This window comes from Arachis hypogaea, chromosome 13 (genome assembly GCF_003086295.3).
Source record: "Arachis hypogaea cultivar Tifrunner chromosome 13, arahy.Tifrunner.gnm2.J5K5, whole genome shotgun sequence".
NCBI lineage: Eukaryota > Viridiplantae > Streptophyta > Magnoliopsida > Fabales > Fabaceae > Arachis > Arachis hypogaea.
Window position 1 is genome coordinate 13,661,764 of NC_092048.1, and position 26,842 is coordinate 13,688,605.

Genomic DNA, 26,842 nt, shown 5'->3' on the forward strand with positions numbered 1-26,842 from the left:
ACATAAATAAAAAATCTATAATTAATAGATATATAATATATACAATTTATTTTTTTAATTTTTTTAATATATATAAGTTATAATTTTTTGATATAAAATTATAGATTATATTTTTATTATTTGAACTAACTCATGAATTTTTGTTGAGTCAAACTTAAACTTATGAAATAGACTTAATTATTAATGAGTTAAACTATAAACTAAACTTAATTTTCGTACGAACTTAAATTTGGTATAACTCAGTCACCAAAAAAAATTTTGGTATAACTCGACTCAGTTTTAACCCTAGCTCCTTAGCTTTATCTCGTCCTTGGCTTGTTCACGTTGAATGAGTGTCCCGAGAAGCAAATAGAGCTGCGGATTAGATGACTAAGGGCTTGTTTGGGTGAGCTTTTGAGAAAAGATCTTTTTTTAAGTTATCTTTTTTTAAAAGATCTTATAGAGAAGTAAAAGTAATTTTATGTTTTGATATCTCATGTAAAAAGGTCTTTTTATCTATCAATTATGTTTGGGTATAACAATATAAAAGTACTTTTTTGTTCATTTATTACACGAAAAACATCTTTTTTTTAAGGAAAAAAGATCTTTTAAAAAAAGATGTAAATTACAGCTTCTCAAAAAAGATCTTTTTTTTATTTTACTAGTGCTTTTACTTTTACTACTAGAAATTTGCCAAACACGTTAAAAAATAAAAAAAGATATTTTTTCATTGAAAAAAGATCTTTTTTTAACAAAATAATGGCGCCCAAACATGCACTAAATACAATACCAAGAATAACTCTAATCATGTTATTTGGTCTGGTGTTGATCTCTAACAAATGATCTGCTCGGATTTAGGATAGTTTTTGCTTTGTTTCTTTCCTTATTTAGACACAAAAAAAAACCTAGCTCCTTTTAAAGGCTGAAAGACAAATAGTATAGCGTGGGATTTTGAATTTGAGAATCATAGTAGAAAAATGAGTTCCCACTCACACCTGATGACCTCTTCAACCTCCCTCCTTCTCTCCAAAACCCGCTCACACCACCACCACAGCCTTAGCACTTACCACTTCTCAAAACGGTATCGTTCCCGCCAGATTCTATGCGCCAAAACCACCGTGTCCTCCGAATCCGAATCTCAATCCTCCTTCCCGATTCTCACCACTGTTTCCATTCCTTTCTCTCAGCTCAAAGTACTCTCTCTCTCTCTCTCTCTCTCTCTCTCTCTAACAATCTGAAATGGAATTGAGCTGAAAATCGCTATGATGCATGTTCATGATGTTGCGTGTGTTTGATCCTTGGCGCTTAAGGATTTTTCCGGTATAGGTGTTTTGGTAATGCGTGTATCTTTCTGGCGATGCGTTTGTTTATTTGATTCTGTGGTTGTTACTTGATCTTGTTGTAACAGGATAAGAACTCCGACTTGTCGTTGAAGATTGATGAAGGATTCGGACGCAATGGATTGGGGATCCTCTCCGTCACCGATGTATGTGTGTTCCTGATGTTGCATTTGACTTGTTTGTTCTTTATTTATTGTTTCAAGCATCCGTAACCGTAAATCACAGTTCTCTGAATTTATTGATGTGATGAATTATGGATATTATTGAATAAATCAAGAAGTTAATTCTGTATCCTAATGCATCACTTGTTAACACTTAGCTTGGCCATAATAAGTACTGCTGTGTCACATTTGTGTTATTGTAAGTATTTTGTTGGAATTGATTATAGGTTCCGGGATACCCTTCGTTGCGTGCAAATCTTCTGCGTCTTGCTCCAAGGTATCTTTTGCATGTTGCACTGGTGCATTAGTGTAGATTTAATACATCGAAGGTGGTAATCAGAAGCAATTTAGTTTGCTAACATTTTCATCTCCTTTTGTCAGATTGGCCAATCTTCCTAAAGAAGTGAAAGAGGACCTTGAGGACCCTCATAGTAGGTAAGTTACTCAGTAGTTAAGACTTCTTAGTTCTTACTACTAAATTTTCACTTCACATACATATTCTGCTTCATTCTATGACCCTGAATATATTGTTGTATTTTCGCACTACTCCACTGCCCTGTACATGAAACTTTTAAAGCAACAAATGACTTGTTCTTCATCTATCCACCATGAATTATTAGGTACAATTTTGGTTGGAGTCATGGGAAAGAGAAACTTGAAACTGGAAAGCCTGGTAGATCTTTCATCTATTTGATATAAGTTCTTCGATGTACTCTCTTTGGGAAGATATAAATTTGCTTTGGGATACAATTTTGCTTTTGGCTTCTCCCGGGCATTTTTACCAATTGCAATATGAATGTTTCCATTTCAGAAATGCATGGTTATTTGGGCAAACCTGTTGCTTACTTATCCTGCCTGTTTGATGCACTTTCCCTTTTACTCCTTCATAAAATTCGTTTTTCTATCTCCAGGAAGTTAAAAAAACAAAAGCAGTTTAAACAAACTTTGGAAGTCTGTGAATTTGGAAATGTAGAATTTAGTTCAAGGCATACATTTTGGAAAATGGGATAGTAATCTGCATTATTAAGTGAGGCACTTTTTTTTAAACCTAACTTTCTCTTCCCTGAGTGCAGATCTATTGAAAGGATCTTTCTATGCCAATCCCATTCATGATACTCCCACATCAGAGCCATCTTTGATTCAACGGTAATGTGGATGAATTCACTTGTCATATTGAAAATTTTCTCTACTATAATTCAATTACTTTTTACAGGGGAATAGTTCATTGTTTAGATATATGACATTCTCACTTTTAGATAATTTATACCTCAGTCAATAAGCTCTTTTTGCTTTATAACTTGCAATTCAGTTAAGGTTGATGCCTATCTACAGCTACACTCATAGATCCCAAGTTAAAAATGGAAGCGTTGGCAATTCTGTATCCTATGATCATACACATTTCCTTAGATTTGTGTTTTCTGTAGGTATCCATCATATTGTGGATCAAATATATGGCCCAGCAGTGCACTACCAGAACTCGAAGTGGGTATGGCCTGAAGCCTGATCAGATTTTGCATTTATAATCTTTGTTTTCTGATGCCTAGGTTTATAGGTTGATGTGTCATATAAATTTTCCTTTCCTGTGTACATGCAACAAGCAACTTATGTATTCTCATTTGTTTTTATTTATCTTTTGTCAGTTTTTTTTTAATGGGTGTGTGGCTCCCTTTAAGTATACAGCAGATATTTAAATTCTTACTTTGTTGTACACACTTTGTGTAATTGTGTTTGATTATTTGAAGAAATATTTACTGAAAAAAGGAATTCCTGGTAAGATTATTTCCAGGCATGTTGAGTGGTCAGTTGTTCCGAACCTGAAAATATTCTTGCCTATGAATGATGCCCGTTAGTGATCTTCTCTACAATGTTTCCATCCTGTATTGGTAAAAGATTATTAGGATGTTAAAGCTTTGGACGCGAAAGTAGTAGCAATCCTTAGGGTTGTTTTTTGTCCCCTTGATTAATGGATTTTGAATCTAGAATTAGAAGATTAAGAATATGATGTTTTACTACTTCCGATTTCCACAACTTGATGACATTAGATAATGACAATATATTATTATAGTTTATTTGATCTTTATGTTTTGCTAGAGAACATGATTGATTACATGTTCACTGCTTATTTGTTTCTGATGTGTAGCTTTCAAAGCTCTTGGGAAGCTCATGTTTGATGTTGGATTGATGTTGGCATATCATTGCGATCAATATGGTAAGATAATTAAATTTGTATGGCTTGTGATAATTAAATTTGTATGGTTTGTGGTATTTACTTAGCTTTGTATTCCATGAGTAATGTTGGAATTGGACTATTTTTTGCTCTTAACCTAGTTGCTTACCTATATTAAGCATTGTTCGTTCTCACTTCTCAGTATCTAAAGGGAAGAAAATCAACAAGGATGAAGGTCTGAAACCAATACTTCATCGCTCCCGCTGTCACAAAGGACGTTTGCTGTATTATTTTCCTTCACAACAAGGGTAATTTTGATTTAAACCGTCTTTTCTTTTGCGTATTGTAATAGTTCAATGTCAATATCCGATCCAACTTGTAAGCTTTGTTTTGAAATTTATCATAATTATTATGACAGACAAATACTAGAAATTTGGTCCAATAATTATTTTTCTTTGATATTTCTAAGGAATATTATCCCCCCCACCCCCCCCCCCCGACCATAGCAAGAAATTCTAGTGCCTGTTTATGACAGGAAGAATCCAGTCCTCGAGTATCTTTCTGAAAAGTATAGACATCACTATCTCAAGACTTCCAAATATTCTGTCTTAAAGGAGTCATGCTACATGATCAACAATTTTGTAGGCAACATAAAGAAAAAGTTGGCTAAAAACCTGTTGGTCACTTAGACTTTCTCTTTTCCTGGTTCAGATAAAAAGTATTTAAACGATCCTTGTTTTCACATGACTAATATAAATTTTTAAAAGTTAAGTTTGATATCTTTATTTTTTTAAGAAATATACCTCTTTTTAGAATTGAAATTGTGTTCTATGGATGATAGAATGTCTGCCATAATCATTTTACGGAGTCTTAAATGACTTGTGCCATTTGAGCTACAAGTTCATTGACTTGTGCAAACATTATAGCCATACATAGTAAAGGAAATGTTCATTAAATATTAACTCTTTCAAAATAGTTGAATCTATTTTCATTATGAGGTAATATGATGATACCTGAATATAGAAAACATTTCTATTCTAATATTCTTCTATCCTTTTGCATAGGCATGCATGATAGTATACTAACAAGTTCCAACTTCCAAATGACTTGTTACAGCATCCAAGATGGTAACTCTATCTCTTCTTGGTGTGGATGGCATACAGACCATGGTTCATTGACAGGTTCTTGTTATCAGTTTAGCACATTTCATATATGGGTTGTGCTTTTCTTATATTCCTCTAGTTAAATTGAAACAATAGAAATGTCCATGGATATAAAGATGAATATATTGCAAGGTCCGTTGTTATGTTTCTTTATGCGTTGTCAATTTGTTTAATTCCCATTTCAATTCATTGTGTAGGTCTGACCTGTGGTATGTTTATGAGAGATGGTATAGAGATACCTTGCCCTGATAGTGCTGCCGGCCTTTATATCCGAACAAGAAGTGATCAAATCGTCAAAGTATACACTCTTATGGAGTTTCAAGTAACACTAGATTATTTTAATGCTAATGATAAGAAATGTTCACGATTGCGACCACAAAATTTTTTATTGGTTCATCTTTCTTTCACATAAATATCCCATCCTCCTCATTCAGTCAACATGTAAAATTTTCAAATATGTTAATCTGTTGAAATTAAAATGTCACCTTTCTGATAATGTTTGAAAGATTTAGTCTTTTAAATTTCTATGACATGGTTTTAGATGCATTGTATCTTTGGAATGGATGATGTACTTTAAAAGTATCAAATACATTAGAACATGTGATGTCAACTGACTGCAATGTTATAAAATTCCTGTGCACTTGTTGAATATCCTTAAAAACTTTTAGGATTCCAATTTAGGGCCTTTCCTTAATGTTCAAGGATTGATACGTTCAATATATTACACAAAACCTGCAACTAAGGACAAATAGAACATTGCATGTATGTTTTTCTCGTTTTGTTATAGAAGGAAAAATAACTGTTAGGAACAGCCATGTTGAGTGTCTAAACTGGTAAAAAAACTAATATTGCAAAGTCCAAATTGATAAAGATTTAAGCACGGTATCTTTATCTCTGGTTCAATGTATTTACTATTGTTTTAATTCTTAGGTTGTCTATGGAAAAGATGATATAGCTTACCAAATTGGTGAAACAACTGAAATACTTTCTGGTGGTTATCTTTGCGCAACCCCTCATTGTGTGCAGGTAATTGAAAAACTTCCAGAACTGTGCAGAACTGTTATGTTAGTTTGGTTGAATACTTGTAGCATATGCAGTTGTCATCCTGTTTTCTCAATTTATGTATGTAGATTCCTTTTCTTTTCAGACCTCAAATTGTAGGTTTCTTGTTCTCAGTACTAGTTGTTGATGTGGTATGACAATCAGTTCTCTTGGTATTATTTTCTTCTGCAGGGTTTGCCAGGTTCCTTAACTTATTAGTTAATATAAATGTTAGAGAATATATGTATTAAGTAATACCTTATGAAGTTTATTTGAGCATTAACGAATGAACTACAATTATTCTCTTTTAAAGCATATTGGGTGGGACACTAGATGACATTGGTTTGCTTGGCCTGTTGTATCTTATATGTTTTTGATGCCTCTTCTCTACCGAGTATGACAAATAGTAATTAATAATGTTCATAGATGAATTAAAAAAGTGAGCTTTTCCCTTGATGTTCATAAATTGAGCATCCTGTATCGTTGATATGTATCTTATAGCTTGATCTTGTCTAGATTTTCTCAAATCAGAACTTTTGTTCAACTCTTGCTATGTTGACCTTTCTGATTCTATTTCTATCGGTATCTTTCTGATAAATTTTTTTTTTTCCTTTTAAATACTTTTAGGCTCCTAAGGGGAAGGACACTTCTGGAATTGAGCGATCAACATTTGCATTATTCATGCAACCTGACTGGTATGTTATCTGAAAAGAAATGCAAGAACTTTCTGTTGCTTTGATGATGTTTTGCGCTGATCTTCAGTCATACACACATGATAGTCATGCTAACATGAAAGGATTGAAAACTATGGATCTGAGCTCAATTTTATAGTAAGATATAATATTAATACTATGCCTTTCAGGGACGAAAGACTCAGTTTTCCTGAGGAAGTTCATATCCATAAAGAGGTATGCATTCCTGAGTCATGAGCCTTATTTCACCTTCAGTAGGACTACAAAACCATGCACCATTACACAATACGATATCTGAGTAAATATTGATTAAAAAATACACATTTAAAATAATAAAAAAAAAAAAGATTCTCTGCAATGTGATTGTATTATTTGCAAGTACTGGGTATGGTTTGTGTAGAGTGCATGTAAGACAACAAAATTATTCATATGGGGTCAGTCGTTGAACATTTTGAGTTCTACCTATGGCGGGAAAGTGGCAAAGCTATATTTGTGGGTTACTGATGATGTTCTCTGTTTAAATAAACTACAAATCAATCCATTCTATATAACATATGGATTCTAAAACAAAAATGCTATTTGTACACTAAAATTAGCCACCAAAATCAGTCACTTTATATTTGTGTATAAATACATGTGTGGTTTAGTTTATTTTCAATGTGTATTTTGTATTTCAACATGTATTTTATACTAGTGGAGTAGTGGCTGATTTTGGTGTACACGTAGTATAGTCGATTCTAAAATATGTAATTAGTATTCCGCCTAATATATTTTCTCCATTTTTTTTCCAGCTCATTGCATCAAATGCTGCCCTTACTTTTGGAGAGTATTCAGAGATACTGCTTGACAAATATTACCACCGGAAAAAGTAAAGGTTTATATCTTAACCATTGATGTTGATTTTTAATCAAACTCCTGTCTTGTTATATTTATATTTCACATCTAGTTGCTTCATTTTGCTCTGGTTCGTTAGCTGCTAGTGATCCGATAAACTATTCATTTCACAATAACCTACTAGGCTACTTGAAGTAATTGGGCGTTGGGGGTCTCATATTGAAAAACTGTTAATCCGAGGGAGTGACATAAATAAATTTGTAAAGGCAGCTGAGTCTTGGCACAGATAAAAGATTTGTAGGTTTCTCATCAAGTTGCATCGAAGTCCAAATCTCAAGAGTGGAATATAGAACCTTTTCAGTGTGTGACTGTGTAGTGTAAGAGAAAAGGAAAAAAATGAAAAATAAAATTTTAAAGATATATATATATATATATATATATATATATATATATATATATATATATGGATAAAATGTAAAGATGTTATTGCTATTGGAGAATAGCAAAATCAAAGGAAAACGAAAAGGAAGATTCATTTTGCCTCCTGGATTCAAGAAAAATATTTCCAAAACTAACTGGAAATCTGGAATAGGCACATAACTCGGGGGCAGAAACATAGCCCGTGTATTTAGATGTTGTTTTAGGGGAATGTGAGAAGCTACTATGCTGGAGTGAAAAAGAGAGAAAAGAAAAATAAGGTAGCATTTCTTTAATGGCCTAAAATTTCCATTACTCTTCTTAGATATGGACTAGTTAGAAAAGAAGAATTTTACTGTGCTATGATTATAGTGATATGGTAATTATTTAAATTTTGGTAATATCTAAAAAATATAATGAAAATTATATTAATAATATTTTTTATTTTAATTATATTTTTATTTTATAAAATCAAAATATAATTTTAATTATATCTTTTAAGTATTATTGAAATTTTATAATCGATATCATTATCACAATTATAATCACTTTGAAATACACCGTTAAAAAATCATCAAAATTTGTAGCATCCCTTATCCGGGAAAAGAAATTATTTAACGAAGAATGCTATGATCATCAGAATTTATTATTTTTTACTATTAATTAGTCATTAATATTTAAAAGTATAAGATAAAGTATGTTGATGGTTAAGTAATAGTTAAAAACAATAAATTATGATAATGTTTAGCATTTTTTCGCTTTTTAATTTTCATATTTAGAAAACAGAGGTGTTATCTATTCTTATTGGGGTTGTGTGTTATTTTGGAGTGTGAAAGACGGTTATTAACAAATTGGAGCGTTCGATTTAAGATTTTTAACCACAAAATTGACCCATCAATTTGCTCCAAACTTTAGAAAAAAAAAATCTGGTCACACAATATAGAGAATCCAAATTGTTTATTATTTTAATTTAAATTCACCAACTTCCAAATCGGATCTTAAGTATTTTCTTCTCTATAATTTTGAGTCTTCAATTTGTAGATTGTTATTTAAAAAGAAAAATGTCTCCATATCTATTAAAAATTTAAAATCAGGACAATAGTCCATAACAGTAAAAAACATGCAATGGAATCCATTACCAAAAAAATTAGCCGTATTTTTCTTGTTAGACGGCTATAGAAACATACACCCAGCTATACACGGAACTATAATATATTATTTTTTAGTTGATATTAGCAGAAGCATCTATTCTTAAGCCAATAAGGAGGGTAGGTCAGTTATACCCCAATATAATTATAAACAATGAATCTGCAGGTAAAAGCTGTGGCCGAAAGATCGAACTTCGCCACTTCGGACAGGAGAGACGACGACATATAGATAATTTAATATATTCAGAGGATAGCAACTTCTAATTAAAAATTGGTAAGATTAATTGCATATGCTTCAATTTGTGAGCACTGTTTTCCTTTTGCATGCACCAAGCAAATCAGATGTCTCAACCCCCCCCCCCCCCCCCCCTTTCCCCTATTTTTTTCTCAAAAAATAACAATAAAAGACAAGGCATGTCTACCTAATGAGACTAACTAGTATGAACTATGCAGTGGGGGCTGGACTTAGTGGTTAATCGTCACCTCAATAAAGGATGCCGGCCATGGGATATAAAAGTCCAGGGAATATATCAATCAAATAAGTGAAATAACTGATACTGTCAAATACTTTCTAGTGACCTTTAAAGTGAATTCTCGTTAAAAGATTAGAAAAAGAATAAATCCAAAATCTTGTATCATCTAAGGGGCTCCATAATTTTATAACTAGTGGGGTTACAGAATATGGGGCTGTGGATAGAATTCGATTATGTTAAATGTACTATAAAGTTCCTTTCAACTTTCCGACCCGACTATCTCGCCAATCAAAAGGTTGACATGTAATCATAAATTTTCCCCTAGCAGCTGAAGCTGGGGAAAGATGGTTTTCTTTTTTTTTTTTTTTTTACAAGATGAAGGATTTGTTGATCACCCATCAAACTACACTAGGATTTGAAATTCTGGTAGTGAAATACAGCAACCCATAGAAGTGTGGTGTGTGAGGAGTGTGACAAAAGAAAGAGTCAATTTTTTTCTAGATACTACGTCAATTCACTGTAAGTTAGGTTGATAAACATGGTAATTTAAAAATTAACATATCAACCAATTTAAAAATTAACATATGTACGTCACTCTATTGTTGGATATTATGTTGGCACTTAACAATTCAAGTCGACACTACATTAACAGAAATTTGGATTAGAGACAAAAAGAAATTCAGAAAAAAAAATCTAAGAAACTTATTTGATTATGGAAAAGTATAGGGTACCAATATTATCTGTCAATTTCTGTCAATTCTTATTTATAATTGTGTTTCATGGAACGTGGATATGTCTAATAATTAATATATTTTAAATATATATATATAAAGAGACACATCCAGAAAATATATCTATAAAGACACTTCTATTAAACACAGCTATAAAAAAGACATTTTTATTAGACACATCTACGAACACACTTCCATAAAACATAATTATAAATAAGAGTTAGCAGAAGTTGGCAGATATATTGTTGGTAACGTAGCGGAACCGTATTATTTATGGAAGTAAAAAACTATTTTGATTCTCTTGCAGAAATGCAAAAACCATTTTAAATATTAGAGAAAAGGACAAATAGGTCTCTGACCTTTTGTTCCGCAGACATTTTCGTCCTTGACCATTGAAAAATACTTTTAAGTCCCTGACCTTCACAAAATTTGGACGGATCAGTCTCTCCGTCCAAATGCCTTCTTCAGGGACTGATCCGTCCAAATTTTGTGAAGGTCAGGGACTTAAAAGTATTTTTCAATGGTTAAGGATAAAAATATCTAAAAGACGAGAAGTAAGGGACTTATTTATCCTTTTCTCTAAACATTACTTCAAAAATCAAAACCATGGGTGATTTTTTTTTTTTGGCACAAAATGGGTGAAATAGTTAAAAGTGGAAAGAATAAGTGATGGGTCGATGCCGAATGGGCGGGTTGATAGGGCATATCTCAATCTTATCCCAAACTATGTATGAGCTAGGAGAACAAATAGGCCGCCAAAGCCACCAAATTCACACAACTTCCCCCTGATATCCACCAATGTTGACCCATGAGAATAAAATCCAAAAATCCAACCCAACTTGGTGACCACATATACTTGCAACTGCAGTTGGTATCACACACAGGCTTTATTCTCTTCTCCCGTCCCCTCTATTTTTTTTAAGGGGATACTATGGTGTTTATAACTTTGTACTTAAGTTACTAAAATAAATAAATAAATAATATTTAATAAATTTTATATAATTTATTTTTTATTTTAGATATTTTATTTTTTATTTTAAAAGAAAAATTAAATAATTTAGGCACTGTAACAAAAGTTCTATAAATCTCACTTTTTTTAATTACTATTTTTAATTAGGAAAAACGTGCTTGAATATGGACAAGGGTGCCACGTGGGGTGGTTCAGTTTGAGTTGGTTGCAATTGAACGTTTGTAACCCCACACGGAGTCTACTAGTTTAAGTTTCTCAATGGTTAATTTCATTTAATTGGCTCTGTAATGTTAATATGGTATGGTCCTTGTCATTCTTGGAACTTTCCCCTCTGCCTTTTTGACCAAATTTGATTCTTCCTCTCCTGCTTCAGGCTTACTAGAACATCTTCCTTCTAGACCAGTCTCAACTGAATCGAACTTTGCAGCAAATTTTGCTTTTGCTTGTTGTTACCCCTTTTTTCTTTCATTTATTTCATTAAAATAATACAACTTACTTTTTTATACAATGTATTCATTATTTAACAACTGTAATAGTAAATTATATTTTTTTAAATAATTTAATATATTTGATTAAACGGTTTAATATTTTAATATAATATATGTTTGTATTTTAATTATTATTTTCAAACGAAAGTTTGATATCTATCTTCAAATAAATAATCATATAATTTAAATATGTAATATCATCTAATTTTAATCATCATAAAAAATATTATCTTTTAAGGTAATGAAAAAAGTCCGAATTGCCAATGAGTTATAGCTCAAATGGCATAGATTTTCTATACTCAATTAAGAAGTCGCGGGTTCGAGTCACATATCTTTCCAAATTTTGCGCCAATGAGTAATAATTCAAATGTCCCTATACTCAATTAAGAGGTTGTGGGTTCGAGTCTCATATTTTGGTAAAAAAAAAAATCCAAATTAAATATTTTTAAGAATAATATTCATTGGTTTGATCTATATATTTTTATTATATAAAAAGTAATACAAATTTATTATAAAATGAACTTATGACATATTAATATTTATTTATTGTACGTATATTATAATATATCATGATTAATAAAATATATTTATAATATTATATTACATTTTTTTGTATTATTATTTTTTCAATTATTTTTTCTAATTTTTTTTAATTATCTTCAAATACACTAAAAAAACCTTCAAAAATTACACTATCTACTTGAAAAATATCAACAAAACAAATATAATTTGATTTTTAAAATTCGAATGATTTGTTATAAAAAATATTCACACGAATAAATAAAAAAATTTAACTTCTTAAAACTAATTATGTTTTATGATAAAATATAAATAAAAGTTTTTTATTATATAAAAATATTAAAAAAAATACATGAATTAATATTTAAGAAAGAGAACTTCACAAGGCTATTGTTGTATATTTTTTATTTTTAAATAATTACATTAAATTATATTCAAACTACAAATATTTTTATAAATGAGTTTTTAAGTTTAATATTAATTTACATATTATTTAATTAATTCTTAAAAAAATATAATACTTTTAAATTTATACTAAATAATATAATTGATTTAGTCTAGTTGCTTATAAGAGCTTTAATATACATATCAATCCTAAACAATACAACACAATATAGAAAATCATTGACTTATTTCAGCAAGACATCATTACAAAATACTAAGAATTTCTGCCTAATATTCCCATCACGTTATAGAGAATTTAAGCACACTAATAAATTGCATGTATGATAGTGAAACATGAAAGGAAATCAAGGAACATATACAACACCTTAATTGCATGGTGAACATCTTGGCGTTAACGTAAACTCGTGGGTCCCACACAGAACAACCTCATGAACATATAAAAACGCTGTGCCAAACAAGTCTTAGACCCCACCACATCTTCTACCACTTCCCTCTCTATATATAACCGAGAAATTCGTGTGTTTTGTTGTAGCCATTGAAAATCCGAATCAACAAAACCTCTCTCTCTCTCTCTCTCTCTCTCTGCCCCTCTAGGTTTCCAGTTTTGTAACCATGACTCTCTCTAGCTTCGCTCACACTACTACATCTTCTCAACCACGCCGGAAAACAAGCCTTAGAAAACGGTGTTTTACGATGGTGAAGCAACAGAAGACGCGGTTCTACATATGTGGAAGATGCATAGCTATGCTTCTCTGCTGGCACGACCACTCTATATCCGATTAGACTGCATATATACATATATGATTGTGTTCTTGCTTTCGTCTCTACTGTCTCGTGGCATGGTACTATGTAGCTTGTGTTCTGTGTTTTGAAGAGTTACCAAACAGGAGGGTCAGTGTATATATGATGAGGCTGCAGCAGAGGAATCTCAAGTCACAAGGAGGATTCTTCCAAGTATTGAGGATCTGGATGAAGATGGCTCATCACTTCAATTGGGGTGTTTGTGCAAATGGGTTTGTGGTGACTGAGGTTAGAATCAAGGATTATGGGAGCATAAGGTGGAAAGATAGAGTCTTTGAATGAGGTGACTAATGGGGTGTAGGATAATAGGCTAATAGGACCTTTTGAAATTGACCCAGTTGAATATTTGTCATAACTTGGGTGCAATTCGCCTTCTTTGTAACTGTGATTGCAATTGTAATTACTTGATCTTGTTTCAATGGAAACAATTCAACTGAGCTGAAAAGAAGTGTTTTTTTTTTCCCTCAATACTGCTATCTTTTATTGTTATTGTTATGCTTTGATGTAGTTGAAGTCTAGTTCATAGTAGATCTACTCCATGTCTGCAATCCTATAAATTGGTGAAGGCTACTGTTGTATGTGAAATTGCTTCTTCTGCATCTCTCATTCCTAAATGGATTGAGAGACGACAATTTCAATTAGGTGAAATGAGACCACTATTGAACCTTAAAAGGTTCAGAAATTTTAATGCTGGTGTGAAACTAAGCTAAATGTCTAAGCATCATTCTTCAATTAACAGTGACAAGCTTATTGCTCCACAAAATTATTCATGTTGCTGTATCATTCTGTTCAATTTTTCCCTGTCTTGTTAAGTTTTTCTCACATTCTTTTGTGAAAATAATCCTAATTAGCTGCTTTCTTTCTTGTTACATAGGTTACACAAGAATGAGGGGGTTAACAAAACTCTGGTAATAGTTCTTCACAAAATTACTTGAAACATTAAAGAATTCAGTCCAGAACTTCATGTATTTGTTGTATAGGAAGCCATACTTTAGGTGATTACATATTTATTACCTTCATCATTGAAAAGATGAATATTGATCGGAGAGAATAAAATAAAAAGTTACATTTAATATAAATTATACTTGTGAACAGGGTTATGCAACTCAACTTGCAATACAATGCATGCCATCTTTCAAGTGTATGATGAACGTAGAAGATTGAATAGTTTTGGGAACTAGAGAATATATATTATATTCATCATCACACAACTTGTACAACACAGAAATCTCACTGGCTAGGATTATAGGGTTAAATGCTTTAGGCGACAGGGTACACCATGACTTGATCAAGAACAGGGCCACAAAGAGAACCATAGTCATTAATTCTTGTATGATAGAAAGAGCTGTAGAATGTTATTCTGGTTCTGTTTGCAATTGCCTTGAACTTGAAACTTGCAGTCTTGAATTTACCATTTCCTTTAGAAGTGAATTGAACTTGAAGTTTCTCTTTCGCGGCAAAAGCCTCAACCATCATTGATCCATGACATCCATTCCTTGCGTCGCCAACTGTAAACACCATCTTGTAGACTTTGTTTGGAACTGTTCTGATGATTTGAGCAATGGCACCTTCCCTTCCTGCAACTAGCTCCACCGCTGCCTTCCCATATGGGACATTAAAATGCTTCGAATCAATGAACTTTATGGCTTTGAGAGATTCGATAATCCAACCAGGGAGTGGAGACATATAATCTTGCTGCATAGGTGGAAGTAAAACTCCATTGTTTGATTTGAAAATTGGGAATGGACCCTCCTCAAACCCAGGATTTTTCACCAAATTAGCTGCAAGAGTATCATATCATGTTATAGTTTGATCAGGAAATAAGTGTTTAAGACAAAAACCTCCCAAAACAATGTTAACTAATCACCTATGTGACTTGCTATGCAAAACTTTGCACAAAGAAAACATAAGAAAACTCTAGAAGAAACTGCTAAAAGAGATCTAAATATAAATGATCTAAATATCAATATGATTTATGACAAGACACTATATATGTTGTTGTCTGATTCGTATATCCATATAGCAGACTCCATTTAGTAGGATAAAACTTTGTTGTTGTTTGTGTTCCTAACTTGAGCATACATAATCAATTAAGGACAGAATTGTATTCATTACTTCTTGTAGGCTTTGGAGGGATGAACTCTCTGATGGCAACAGCATCCAAGAGAGGACCACAAGCAGGGTCTTCTTGAACTCCGGGGTTGAGGAATGTCACTTTGGTGAAATTAGAAGCGGCCTTGAATCCCCAAGCTATAACATCACCATTGAGGCTATAAAGTGTCTGAAGAGGAACATCACCCTTATGTGGAGGCACTGAGATTCTCAAAACTTCATCTTGAGCACAAGTCCTTGAGGCTCCTAGTATTAGAGCATACCTATGTCGCACAAGGACGAAAACTGAGTATTGAATCCGACACGACAACAGAAAAGTTAATAGGGTAACAGAAAAGTTAGTCACAATTTAAAATGTCTAATAACATTTTGAGCTATGCACATATAGAACACAAAATTGAAGTACCAGTGACCAGGTATGACTTTGATGGTTTGGGATATTGAGGCTTCATTGCCAAGCCTCACAGCATGCTCTCCATGTGTCACTGGAAAGTACATTCCTCCAGGTTGTGGTCCACCATTGATATACTCAACAAAACCATTGATCTCCCATTTTGGCAATGAATATTTCCCAATGATTCTTGTTTTCTTCAGGAATCTTGGGTCTGGCTTCTCCTCAAAGTTGCCATTTTGGATGTAAACTGTGAGGGAAAAAATGACACAGCAGCAAAACACAATTTTAGAATCAGGGCAATTAAGTGCAAGCAATGTTATCAAACTCTCGAATTAACTTGTAAACTCTTATTTATAAGTCTAAGTTCCCAGATCGAGTTTACGAGTGAACTCTCAACTTTGATTACATTGGATGCAAATAATCAAATTCAAGCACATTGAATCATTTCAAGTTTCAACAAACACATCAGACTCAGATACACCATTTTGTGTTCACTCATTCTCAGACACTGATAATGAGAATGCATGTTGCAAACGAGGAGCATATAGATTAGAATAAAAACAGAAAGCACCAAAAAGAAAAAAGAATCAGCTTAGGATCAAAGATTTAAACAAAGATGAAGTACTACACATTAATGGGGTTATCATATATGAGCATTATTATTACCTTCTGGCTTGGCAAAAGCTGAAGCAGCAAATAGAAAAGCCAAACAGAGATTGAAAATGAACAATGTCATTGCAAAAACTATAGCTGAAACCAGAAAAAATGGACTTGGTTGCTAAGAGTTTGAGGGTTAGCCTCTCTACATACAAGGGTAGTAAATGGAGCTTCACTCCATTATATAGTGGAAAAAAAATTTGATAAGTTGAAATTATATTTGATATTCACGATGCAAAGCCCCAATAGCCAATACCACTTAGGAACACCTGATTTGTATTAATTAAAGTTTTGACCTTCCAAAACCGAGTTTGGCTCCATACTTTATGCTATGGACATGCAACATGTTTGATATTTTGAGTGCAACAAGTTGTAATTAAATTTAATTTAGTTAAAAAAAACCTGGTGGTCTTCTCAAAAAACTAAGTTTAATCTAGATTATTCTGGATTGTTTAGCAGTTATTGTTTAGTTTAATCTAGAACCTTTTTATTTTTTAATCACAATGTATAACAAATAGACCCTGATCTTTTTTTCCCCATTATTCAATAGCCATATAGGTTAGGCTCATTTTGATTGCACTGTATCTTGTTCCATGCAAAGATTTCATCCCATGTTATAATCGAACATCATTTTATATAATATATGCCAGTTAGGAACTAATGAAGGTAGTTTCGTGTTCTCTGCAATTTCAAAGATAAAATCCAATGTGTTTTCTTTGGTTACGGTAGCCACATTCCACATGGGTTTTGTTTTGATCACTCGCTTCCTTAAATTAATGTATTTATTAATGAAAGACAGGTTCATCATGCACTACTCGTGCCTAGTTCTTCGCTAGATCCTACAACTATTAATGTTATCCAACTAGATCTATCCATATTACATTATTTCCTTTCGCATAGTAGATGCATGGTCCTATATATTTTTAGGTGAATTCTATGGTGCCTATAATTTGGTGTTTAATTTTTGTCTAACTTATTTTTTATGATAACTTTTGAATATTTAATAATTATTTATTTTTATACTTTTAAAATTAAATATTAACTTTTAACCCTTTTTAGTAAATTAGGCAAATATTTTTAAGCATTATAGCAATCACCATATTTTTATTTACCAGCAGCAGCAAATATTGACATGATACATGTCACTCTTTAATTTTGAAAGGGGTAAAAGAGTGGTGTATCACCGCGTTATTAGAGCAAAGGATATTTAATATCGTTGTGATGTCACGAATAAACAAATTAGATCGTTCGAATTGAGAGAAGAGATGGTCCAATTTAGCATTATAAAAAAAAATGTCTAATACCATCGAATTTATTATTGAAATAAATTTGATGGTATAAATTTCGTTGGTAATTATTTAGTGGTGGTTCTTTTCGTTCGTCATTAATTACCGTAAAAAAATTTTTATTGATAATTTTTACTGTTGATTTTTTTTTATAAACCGAGGATAATATATTATTAATTAATACTTAAATTAATAAATAACAGCGAATTCATCTAATGGTAAACTTAAATTTTAAATTTTTTAAAAAGATTGTTAATCGTCATATATTAAAAAATAAAAATATAAAAAATCTGATAACAAAAAATTAATTTCACAAATAATGAAATAAATCCTAAATAAATCAAATTACTCATGACTAATATAAATTATAATAAGTCAAAAGTTACAATTCATAATACAAATTCATCACTCAACTTACAAATTAAAACATAAATTCATAACTAACAAGTTTATATGATATTAAAATAAATTTAAGTAGTAAATAAAACAACTAAATTACTGCAATGAACAATTAATTAACTAAAGTCTGAACAAGTCATTTAATAGTTATTGTTTTTTTTATCTATCAAAAAATTTTCATGAGTTTCATAAGCTTCCACATTACCATCTTCATTATTATGAGCAGGAGGAGGAGATCTTTGGAGAAGGTTCACTTGATGCCATTTCTACTAAAAAAAAGGTATAACAACAAAAATTTAACAATTAAATTCAATATAATAACAAAATTTTAATATTGCAGTTAAGAAAAAAAATTCAAAATAACAAAAATTCAACCATTGAGGTCAAGGCCACAATAATTCAGTTTAAAAAAATTCAATAACCAAAAATTCAATTATTCAGACCATATATATATACAAGTTTAGTTGTTGTGGATTAGCTAATTAAACAAATTTCCATATATACAAGTTTCTTGGTCACTGTTCTTGTTTGGTGAGAATCACCAAAATGTACAAGTTGCCACTAAACCAATATATATTTTATTTAGCAGTGAATCAGTCACATTCAAAGATCCAGGATTTAAGCCTAACTTTAGCAAAACAATTAAAAAAAAAAAATACTCAACAACATCAATAACAAACATATTAAAATCAAAACAATCAAAATAAATAATCAAGCTCCATCATCAGAATACTAATAATTTCAATCGCATAAACCATCTTCTCTGTTGATTATAGGACATCTAATTGGATAATCACATTTATATCAGACTTTATTTCTCATGTTCCTAAGTTATTATATAAAAGAATAAAAGTTCACATCTCTTTTCATGCTTTTTATATAGCAGAGTAAAATTCAACTAAACTAATTCAATTTAATTTGGCAAAGAAGATTAATCATTTTGAATTTTAATAATCCAGCACTCAGTAGAATCATCATTCTTACATTCATAAATCAAAGAACAAGATAAAAAAGAAAGCAACATAGCACAAGTGTACAACATATTTATTGAACTATATTAAAGTACATAATAAAAAAAAGGAAAGCGGGGACTGAAGTCATAATTAGAGGGAGAAAGAGGAGGTCTTACTTGAATTAGAGGTAAAGGAGAGGTCTCACAGAATCACAATCTCACTCAGTCATGTTGTCCAGCCACTATAGCCTAGTTCGACAACATCCACATAAGACAACCCTCACAGGTCACAATAACACTTTGAACAAAAATCAAGAACAAACCAAAATCAAAACCAAAATCAAGAATAGAAAAAATTAAGAAAAATTAGAACAAAATCATAAAAAATAATGAATTCAAAAATCACAAATTTCAAAATTAAAATAAAATAATGAATCCAGAATAAATCCTAAACTCAAAATCAGAATGAAAAAAGAACAAAATCGGAACAAACCCTAAAATCTAATAAAAATAGAACAAAATTAAAATAAAATAGGAACATAGGCATACACCATAAATTAGGGTTTATAGTTAGGGTTCAAAAAGAGGTTAGGAGTTTTTTAATTAAAATAAAGTAAAAACAAGGATGGAATAGAAAGTGGATGAGGACAACCTATCTAGAGGAGGGAGGAAAGACACAGGTCAGCGATTAAAGGAGCAACGATGACGACAGCAGTGGCGAGAGAATGAAAACCGCGGCGACAGACAACCAAAACGTCACAAAGAGCACCTAATCGAGTTCACGCAGTTTTTGGATATAGTTGGTAGTGGTCGACGCTGACAGAGGGGCTACCGGAGGTGGTTTGGGGGAGGGGCAGAGAGAGGAGAAGGTTAGAGAGAGAGAGTAGTTCGAAAATGAGGAGAGATAGGATTCGCAGTTCGAATTTAGGGCAAGATTACTGTCAGATTTACCGGCGAAAAAATCCGACGATAACGTTTTAAAAGTGACCAAAACATAGCGTTGAACTAATCAGGAATTACCAGTGGATAAATCCAACGGTAAATTCCACGGGAATCTCGGCGCCAATTTTTCTTGTTTTTCTCCAATTATTACAAGCGAATTTATCGTCAGAAAATTAAATCTGACGGTAACCATTTTATCCGACAAATTTATTGTCAAATCTGTCAGTAAACCTGTCACTAACATCCGACGCTAAATCCTACGGTAAATTTGACGGTATTCAACAATTTTCTTATAGTGTAGGTACACAAATCGAATTATCTGATTTGTGTGCATGTTCCACATGTTACGCATGCAGCTTGTCACTCTTCCTTGCTAAATACGTGCGAGCGCTTTCTCTCTCTCTCTCTCAAGTCCCTTTCTCTCCGAGCTCTCTCTCACAAATCCCTTTTTCTTTGCTTCAGAAATTCCGAAGCCCTCATTTTCTTCTCCTCTCTTCTTCAACCTTCTTCCACTTATTTAAAATTCTAAAAAAACTTTAATTTCAGCAACACAATACCAAAAAAATTTAAAATTAAAGATATTGATCGTTCTAAATTTTATATTGTTAATTATCTCAACTATTCTAATTATGGAAGTTATTAGTTTTATCTTTTTTTATTCAGTAAAAATATTAGTAATAATATTAGAGATTAATGTTGTTTATACTGACTAAATGATAGTTAATATATAGTAGTTAAAAATGTATTATTGGATTTAGTTAGCGAATATTGTTCACGTATTATATTTTTAGTTTATTTAATAATAATTATTAAAATTATATTTTAGATAATTTAAGTTTTATTAATTATTATTAGAAGTTAAATTATTATTGTAAATTTTATGTAAAATAGAATTAATATATATTAAAAGTTAGATATTTTTAAAATTTAATAATTAATTAATTAATTATTAGATATTTATTTAATATATTTATTGTAGTTAAGTTTTAAAATTTTTGAATAATATTAGTTAAATAATTTATATGTTAGCAGTACGTAATGCAGTAATGCAATAATTGAATTTAGTGAAAATTAATTAGTTAATTAATTTGTTAACACTAAATTTAGTATTAATTTAATAAGTTATTTATTATTAATAATAAAATTAAATACTGTTTAAAATTTTTGGATATATTATTTAATAAATTATTTATTAATAAATAAATAACTATTTAATGAATAATTGAATAAATAATGTAATAAATAATTGAATATATTAATTACTTAATAATTTAATAAATTATTTATTATTAATAATAATATTAGAATTATTGAAAATAATATACTATTTAAAATTTTTGGATAGTCTTGTGTTATTATATATTGTTTATGTATATGTGTGAATTAATAGAATAGAAATAATACAATATTATTATTATTATTATTATTATTATTATTATTATTATTATTATTATTATTATTATTATTATAATTTTATTTTATTGTTTGAGTAATTAATGGTAGTTTGTTAAATATAATTAAATTATGTTAATGATAATAAATAATTATGTTTTAAAGGTTATAAATTGTGATAAAATAATTAAATATAAAATAATTAATGAAAATTTTAATTATTTACTGTTTATAGATAAATTTTGTTTGATGTAATATTTGACTATATTTTATGGAGTTTATAGATGTTGACGTGTAACCACCTACTATTGTTGGATATGTACAATTCTATTGTGGAGCAATATTTATAGGAGACTGGTTTTTATCACGTTTTGTATATTGAAATAATTCAATGTCAATCGGCAATGATAAATGCTCTAATCGAGAGGTTGTGGCACCCTAACACACACATATATTTCACCTTCTAGTTGGTGAGTGTGTTGTGATAATGGAAGATGTGACTGTTATTCTCTTGCGACAAATGGTCTTCAATAACAGGAGTGACCATGAGTAGTCATGATACCTACCTTAGAGATTGAATGTTTGCACCAGTTTATGATTTCACCTAGGAAGACAGATTGTAGAAGAAGTTTCATAAATTTGGCGCGTGGTTTCGAAATCTCAAATATCGTTTGGATTTGACCGATGAAAATGGCATTTAGAGGTATGTGAAGTGTCACATCATGTTATTATTTGGGACAACCTTGTTTGGAGGCAAGTCTGGGGCAATAGTGCATTGAAAATTTTTGTCTTTGCTTCACGACTTTACCAAGATCAGAGAATTTAGTTGGGGATTAACATGCCTAGCACATTTGTATAGAGCGCTGGGTAGGGTATCTCATTTCGATTGTAAGAAGATTGATGGTCCACTAACCCTTTTGCTAACTTGGGTTTGGATTCGCCTACCATTTTTTGCGCCAATTTTTGGCGGTCCCGACTTTTTTCGCTTGCAAACAGGTAAAATTATCTAGTAACAACTTTAACTAAGTATTGCACATTGTATTTTAATGTTTAAGGTGAAAGTTTGTTAATGAAATAGATGATGCCAGGTGGCGTAACTGGGAGGGTGCTGACCGACGTTATAGATTTCATTATTTTGCTCAATTTAGGAAATTGTTAGATGAACTGTAAGAAGGCCAAGTATGTTATCATGATATAAGTGTCTGTTTTTGCTTGAACCTTATAATGTGTTCAGTTTGTGTGAGAGGCTTATGGTGTTGATCGCATTGAGCCATACGTAATTTCTGTAGACATTCGTCAGCATTCAATCGTGTGGAGTGCTACGGAGCCATTAATATCATTCGAATGCATTGAGTAGTATACAACCGAGAGGCCTAGGAGACAATTTAGTTTAATTCAGAGCATTCTTCATCAGGAATGGGATCTAGACAAAACGCATGAAAAGTCCTAACTAACCCTAAGAATCTTGACTGCTCCACCACCCATTCATTTTGGGTAATGCGATAGACGAACATGTATAGTCACGTTCTTGCTGAGCTTTCCGTGCAACTACAGCATCCCTGAGAGATTTACATGTAATCGTACCGCGTAAAATATGGCAATCGCTTGAACTTGTCGGATCTTGTGCTGTACGAGAACCAAAAAGGAAATTCAGTGGGGGATTAGGAGAATCAAGAACAACAACCACACTCACTACCACCGCCACAGTAACAATCACAGGCTACACTGATCCAAGAGTCAACTGAGCATTCCTCGACCCCATATATTTCTCACACACATTTCACACTGCAATTTATCCTGTCATACCCACTATATCAGCAGTATTAGAGTGTTCCACAATTTGACATAGGGGATGCAACTTTATTTAGCCGGTTGCTTGGATTCATGGCTTTGGATTTATGTCAATCACAGTCTAGCCAACCGCTTGGTAAGACTCCGGGTAAGAGGTTCTGGAATTCGAGACATCGATGCTGCACTTCTTCAAAAAATTATGGAGGGAGATTATTTGTTGACTCAAGTAAGAGTGACAGGGGTTGATGGGTTGTAAACAGCGGGAACCCATGTTGTATTCCAATGGGTCTAATTGAGGATAACACCAAAGGAATTGATCACGAGACTGATGACTTCCTGGTAGACCCCTCGGATGGTGATGACAAGGATGAAGACAATGATGCGGATGCCGATTAGGAATCTGACAACGACAATGACGACTGTGGTGATGCACGCTGATTTGCATGCAATTTGGAGGTCACAAGCTCAGAAAAAATATGTCCAGCATTAATGTGTGACTCAACCTCAACTCTTTTCCTGGTGAACAACTCATTGAGCCTATAAAATGTTACCTTGACAAGTACTGAGTGTAATGACTGGGAGATTGCACGCCCCTTCAAGACCGAATTGATGCACTCTATTAGATTTAGGAAAAGTATAGGGAACCAAGATAAACTAGCCAACTTTTTAAACAATTTTATTTAATAATTAATTTTAATTTTTTTTAAAATTCAAAATTTGAATAATTAAAAGCTGATTAAGTAAACCCTAATAAAAAATTGTGAAAACGCTTCCCCTTCTCTCCCACCCCCACTCCCGTAGTCACACACACAAAAACCCTTCCCCTTCTCCCATTCCCACAGCCACGCTGTCCACCTCTTCACCGCCACGAAGGAAATCGGAAGAAGCTTCGTTGTCCCCTCTCCTTCGTTTCATCGTTGCACCGCCACTTCGTCATCTAGGGATCAATTCCCCTCCTCAGGAAGGACTGTGATCACCATTTTCTCTCATCTCGTCGGTCTTCTTCCTTGTCCAAAGTGCCGATTCGTCGCTATTCCAGTGCGCTGCCAGTCTCGCCTCCATGACCACTGCGTCATTGTCTCCTTGGTGTGCCAAATTTCGTGCCGATAGGTAGTTTACTGCAAGAACCATCGCCAAATTTCCTTGGTCCGTGCGCAAGAATCATTGCCTCGCTACCGTTCTCGCTGGTTGAAGGTTTCTGTCTAGCTGTTTGCTGCTACTTCATAATTCTTGCAAGTTTTTTTTCTTGTCTTCTATACGTAGGTTCCTTTGATTTCATAACTATTTCTAGTGCTTATTTAGTTTCCATATTTTTATTTGTTGTATGAATTGTTCCATATTTTCATAACTATTGCCAACTTGCTATGTATAACGCATATAGATAATAGACTTATGTTCATTGCCATGGGTTAGGTGAAAATTGAATAATTGATGGAATATTAATTAGACTAGGGTGAAATCTACCGTTGTAAGCTAAGGATGAATGTGAAAAATTGAATAATTGATATTTATTTTTATATTTTCGGATGTTCTTTTTTGATACATTTTTTATGCTTTTTAGGAATGGTATTATGTATTTCTATTTAAATAATCTATGATTTGGTTCTTCTCTTTGCAGAATAAATTAGAAAAATGGACTTATAAGAGAAAAGGATAACCCACAATTCACGAGGGATACATGTTTTCTATGCTTGTTAGCAACCAATTTAGATAATTGGCTAGAGATAAATTTCAGGAAAAGAAGATGGATGGCTGTGGCAGAAGTAAAAGAAACATATCCTTGGATGAAGGAGGCTTTAGATATATTGGTTCAAAGATAAATTCAGTTGTAGATTGTAAAAATTGTAGGCATCACTTGCTTTTGGAATCTACAAAGGTGTGAAAGAGCAAGAAATTAGAAAGGAAATCTGAAATTTTTAGAACTGAATGAGTCAAAATTGAGTATCAACTTGGAGAATTACAATTCATCATGGTTGCAACTTGCAATTTGTCCCATGTGATTTGTTTTTTTTTTTTGTATATATCTGTGTTGGTATAGTCAAAATCAAAGATTGAAATTGAATATAAAATGTAGAATTAGTTGAGAGATGTAGTAAGTAGGAGTGTACAAAATGCAATTCATTCTTTTATTCATTTGATTATTTTTGTAAGAATGACAAATAAATAACTAGAAGTGTAACAAAACACTTCTGTCAAGTCTCTTTGGCAAAAAGATATTGTGTTTCTTATCATTTGTTACATGTTTAAACATTGAATTATATACACAACAGCAACAAAAATTTTATTCTTATTACTAATGATTGGATTATAAGCATGTCTTAAAATTTAGAGAAGAGTGTATGCTAGTTTAACAATGTTCTTCATTGCTCCTAGATTTAAAAAAAAAATATTGTAACAAAATTGAGTTTTAAAGTCACATTACGCTAGTGATTAGGAATAGGTCACAATTAGATAGTTTTTTGAGCAGAAGCAACTCTATTCTTTTCTTTTCATTTTATGTTTAAGAACTAACAAGAAGCAACTACTAATTGTGAACAATTTTGATTCCATCGTCAAAATAGAAGAATCAATGATGCTAAAAAATTGTGTGATTATTGTTAGTTAAATTGCAATTAATTTATACAAATCATCATTATTAATCATTCTATTAGGAAAAATCATCATTGACTAACATGCATGTGATGTTCTGTGTTTTGGTTTTGTTTTTCACTTATGTGGGATAAGCTTTTTTAATTTGACATTCACATGGCTTCTGTTAAAGTAACATCCATTTAGTATGGAAAAAGAACATCCTAATACTTGACAGAAGTAACATCCACTTAGATATTTGCAAAAACAATCATGTACCTACACGAAGAAACATGCCGAGTAGGACTTAAAAAAAAGCGCCATGCAATTTTTAAAGAAATACAGTCATCCACAACTGCAACACAAGAAAACTCGAAAAATGTATAAAGTAACATCCATTTAGTAAGAAAAAGGAACATTCTAATGCTTAACAGAAGTAACATCTATTTAGATCTTTGCAAAAATAATTAGGTACCTACACGGAGAAACATGCCGAATTGGATTTTTAAAAAAGAGGTCATGCAATTCTAAAAGAAATATAGACATCCACAACTGCAACACAAGAAAACTCGAAAAACGTATAAAGTAACATCTAGTTAGTATAAAAAAAATCCTGATGCTTAACAGAAGTAACATCCACTTAGATCTGTGTAAAAACAATCAAGTACCTATTTGGAGAAACATGCCGAATAGAATTAAAAAGAAAAAGAAAAATGCAACAGCCCCAAACTCAATAAAGAATCACCTGCATACATAGCAAATCGAACATCCTTTTGATGTGAACAGAAACATCTACAAATTGAAAAGAAAAAAAGGGTTCAGATTCACCATCTTTAGATAACTGAATCAATTGTGATTGACATACAACATACAACCTAAGTGAGCATGTACAAGTAGAGTCAACTAAATTACAGCCATTCCCAATAAATTTGAAAACCATCCGTACATGCAGAAAGCAATTACTTCTTAAAAAAGCCTGTGCAACGCGTGCATGAAGAATCCACAAATTCATGGAACAAA

At 31.9% G+C, this 26,842-nt stretch overlaps 2 protein-coding genes across 13 annotated transcripts; one reads left to right on the forward strand and one right to left on the reverse strand.

Annotated features, from left to right (window-relative positions):
- The first annotated feature begins 913 nt into the window (after nucleotides 1-913).
- On the forward strand, nucleotides 914-17,031 carry LOC112737340 (uncharacterized). Of its 12 annotated transcripts, XR_011870225.1 has the most exons (18): nucleotides 914-1,172; nucleotides 1,388-1,465; nucleotides 1,708-1,757; nucleotides 1,862-1,915; nucleotides 2,101-2,153; nucleotides 2,554-2,626; nucleotides 2,905-2,966; nucleotides 3,621-3,689; nucleotides 3,850-3,955; nucleotides 4,764-4,828; nucleotides 5,008-5,108; nucleotides 5,741-5,836; nucleotides 6,479-6,546; nucleotides 6,714-6,759; nucleotides 7,335-7,417; nucleotides 9,109-9,216; nucleotides 14,204-14,237; nucleotides 15,454-17,031. XR_011870225.1 is itself a non-coding variant. In XM_072213153.1 (16 exons), exons 1-15 carry the CDS (start codon nucleotides 957-959, stop codon nucleotides 7,413-7,415), a joined length of 1,218 nt encoding a protein of 405 aa, XP_072069254.1. In that variant the 5' UTR covers nucleotides 914-956; the 3' UTR covers nucleotides 7,416-7,417; nucleotides 7,562-7,690. The 12 variants fall into 12 exon arrangements, 2 of the variants coding, with proteins under 2 accessions (XP_072069254.1, XP_072069256.1); XR_011870227.1 differs by having other exon boundaries at nucleotides 7,335-7,411; nucleotides 14,204-16,224; XR_011870226.1 differs by lacking the exons at nucleotides 14,204-14,237; nucleotides 15,454-17,031 and adding an exon at nucleotides 11,490-11,732 and having other exon boundaries at nucleotides 7,335-7,411.
- Nucleotides 14,276-16,645, reverse strand: LOC112737341 (protein TEEBE). The gene is made up of 4 exons (XM_025787199.3): nucleotides 16,502-16,645; nucleotides 15,848-16,082; nucleotides 15,445-15,704; nucleotides 14,276-15,110 (listed from the first exon to the last, which is right to left on the reverse strand). Exons 1-4 carry the CDS (start codon nucleotides 16,569-16,571, stop codon nucleotides 14,590-14,592), a joined length of 1,086 nt encoding a protein of 361 aa, XP_025642984.1. The 5' UTR covers nucleotides 16,572-16,645; the 3' UTR covers nucleotides 14,276-14,589.
- Nucleotides 17,032-26,842: the final 9,811 nt, after the last annotated feature.

Excerpts from the sequence above, each read along its gene's own strand:
- LOC112737340 (XM_072213153.1), top strand. The coding sequence starts at position 957 with ATGAGTTCCCACTCACACCTGATGACCTCTTCAACCTCCCTCCTTCTC. Across the intron at positions 1,758-1,861 it reads CTTCTGCGTCTTGCTCCAAG|ATTGGCCAATCTTCCTAAAG; the intron begins GTATCTTTTGCA and ends TCCTTTTGTCAG. Across the intron at positions 1,916-2,100 it reads CTTGAGGACCCTCATAGTAG|GTACAATTTTGGTTGGAGTC; the intron begins GTAAGTTACTCA and ends ATGAATTATTAG.
- LOC112737341 (XM_025787199.3), bottom strand. The coding sequence starts at position 16,571 with ATGACATTGTTCATTTTCAATCTCTGTTTGGCTTTTCTATTTGCTGCT. Across the intron at positions 16,083-16,501 it reads AGCTTTTGCCAAGCCAGAAG|TTTACATCCAAAATGGCAAC; the intron begins GTAATAATAATG and ends TTTCCCTCACAG. Across the intron at positions 15,111-15,444 it reads CCCTCCAAAGCCTACAAGAA|CTAATTTGGTGAAAAATCCT; the intron begins GTAATGAATACA and ends ATACTCTTGCAG.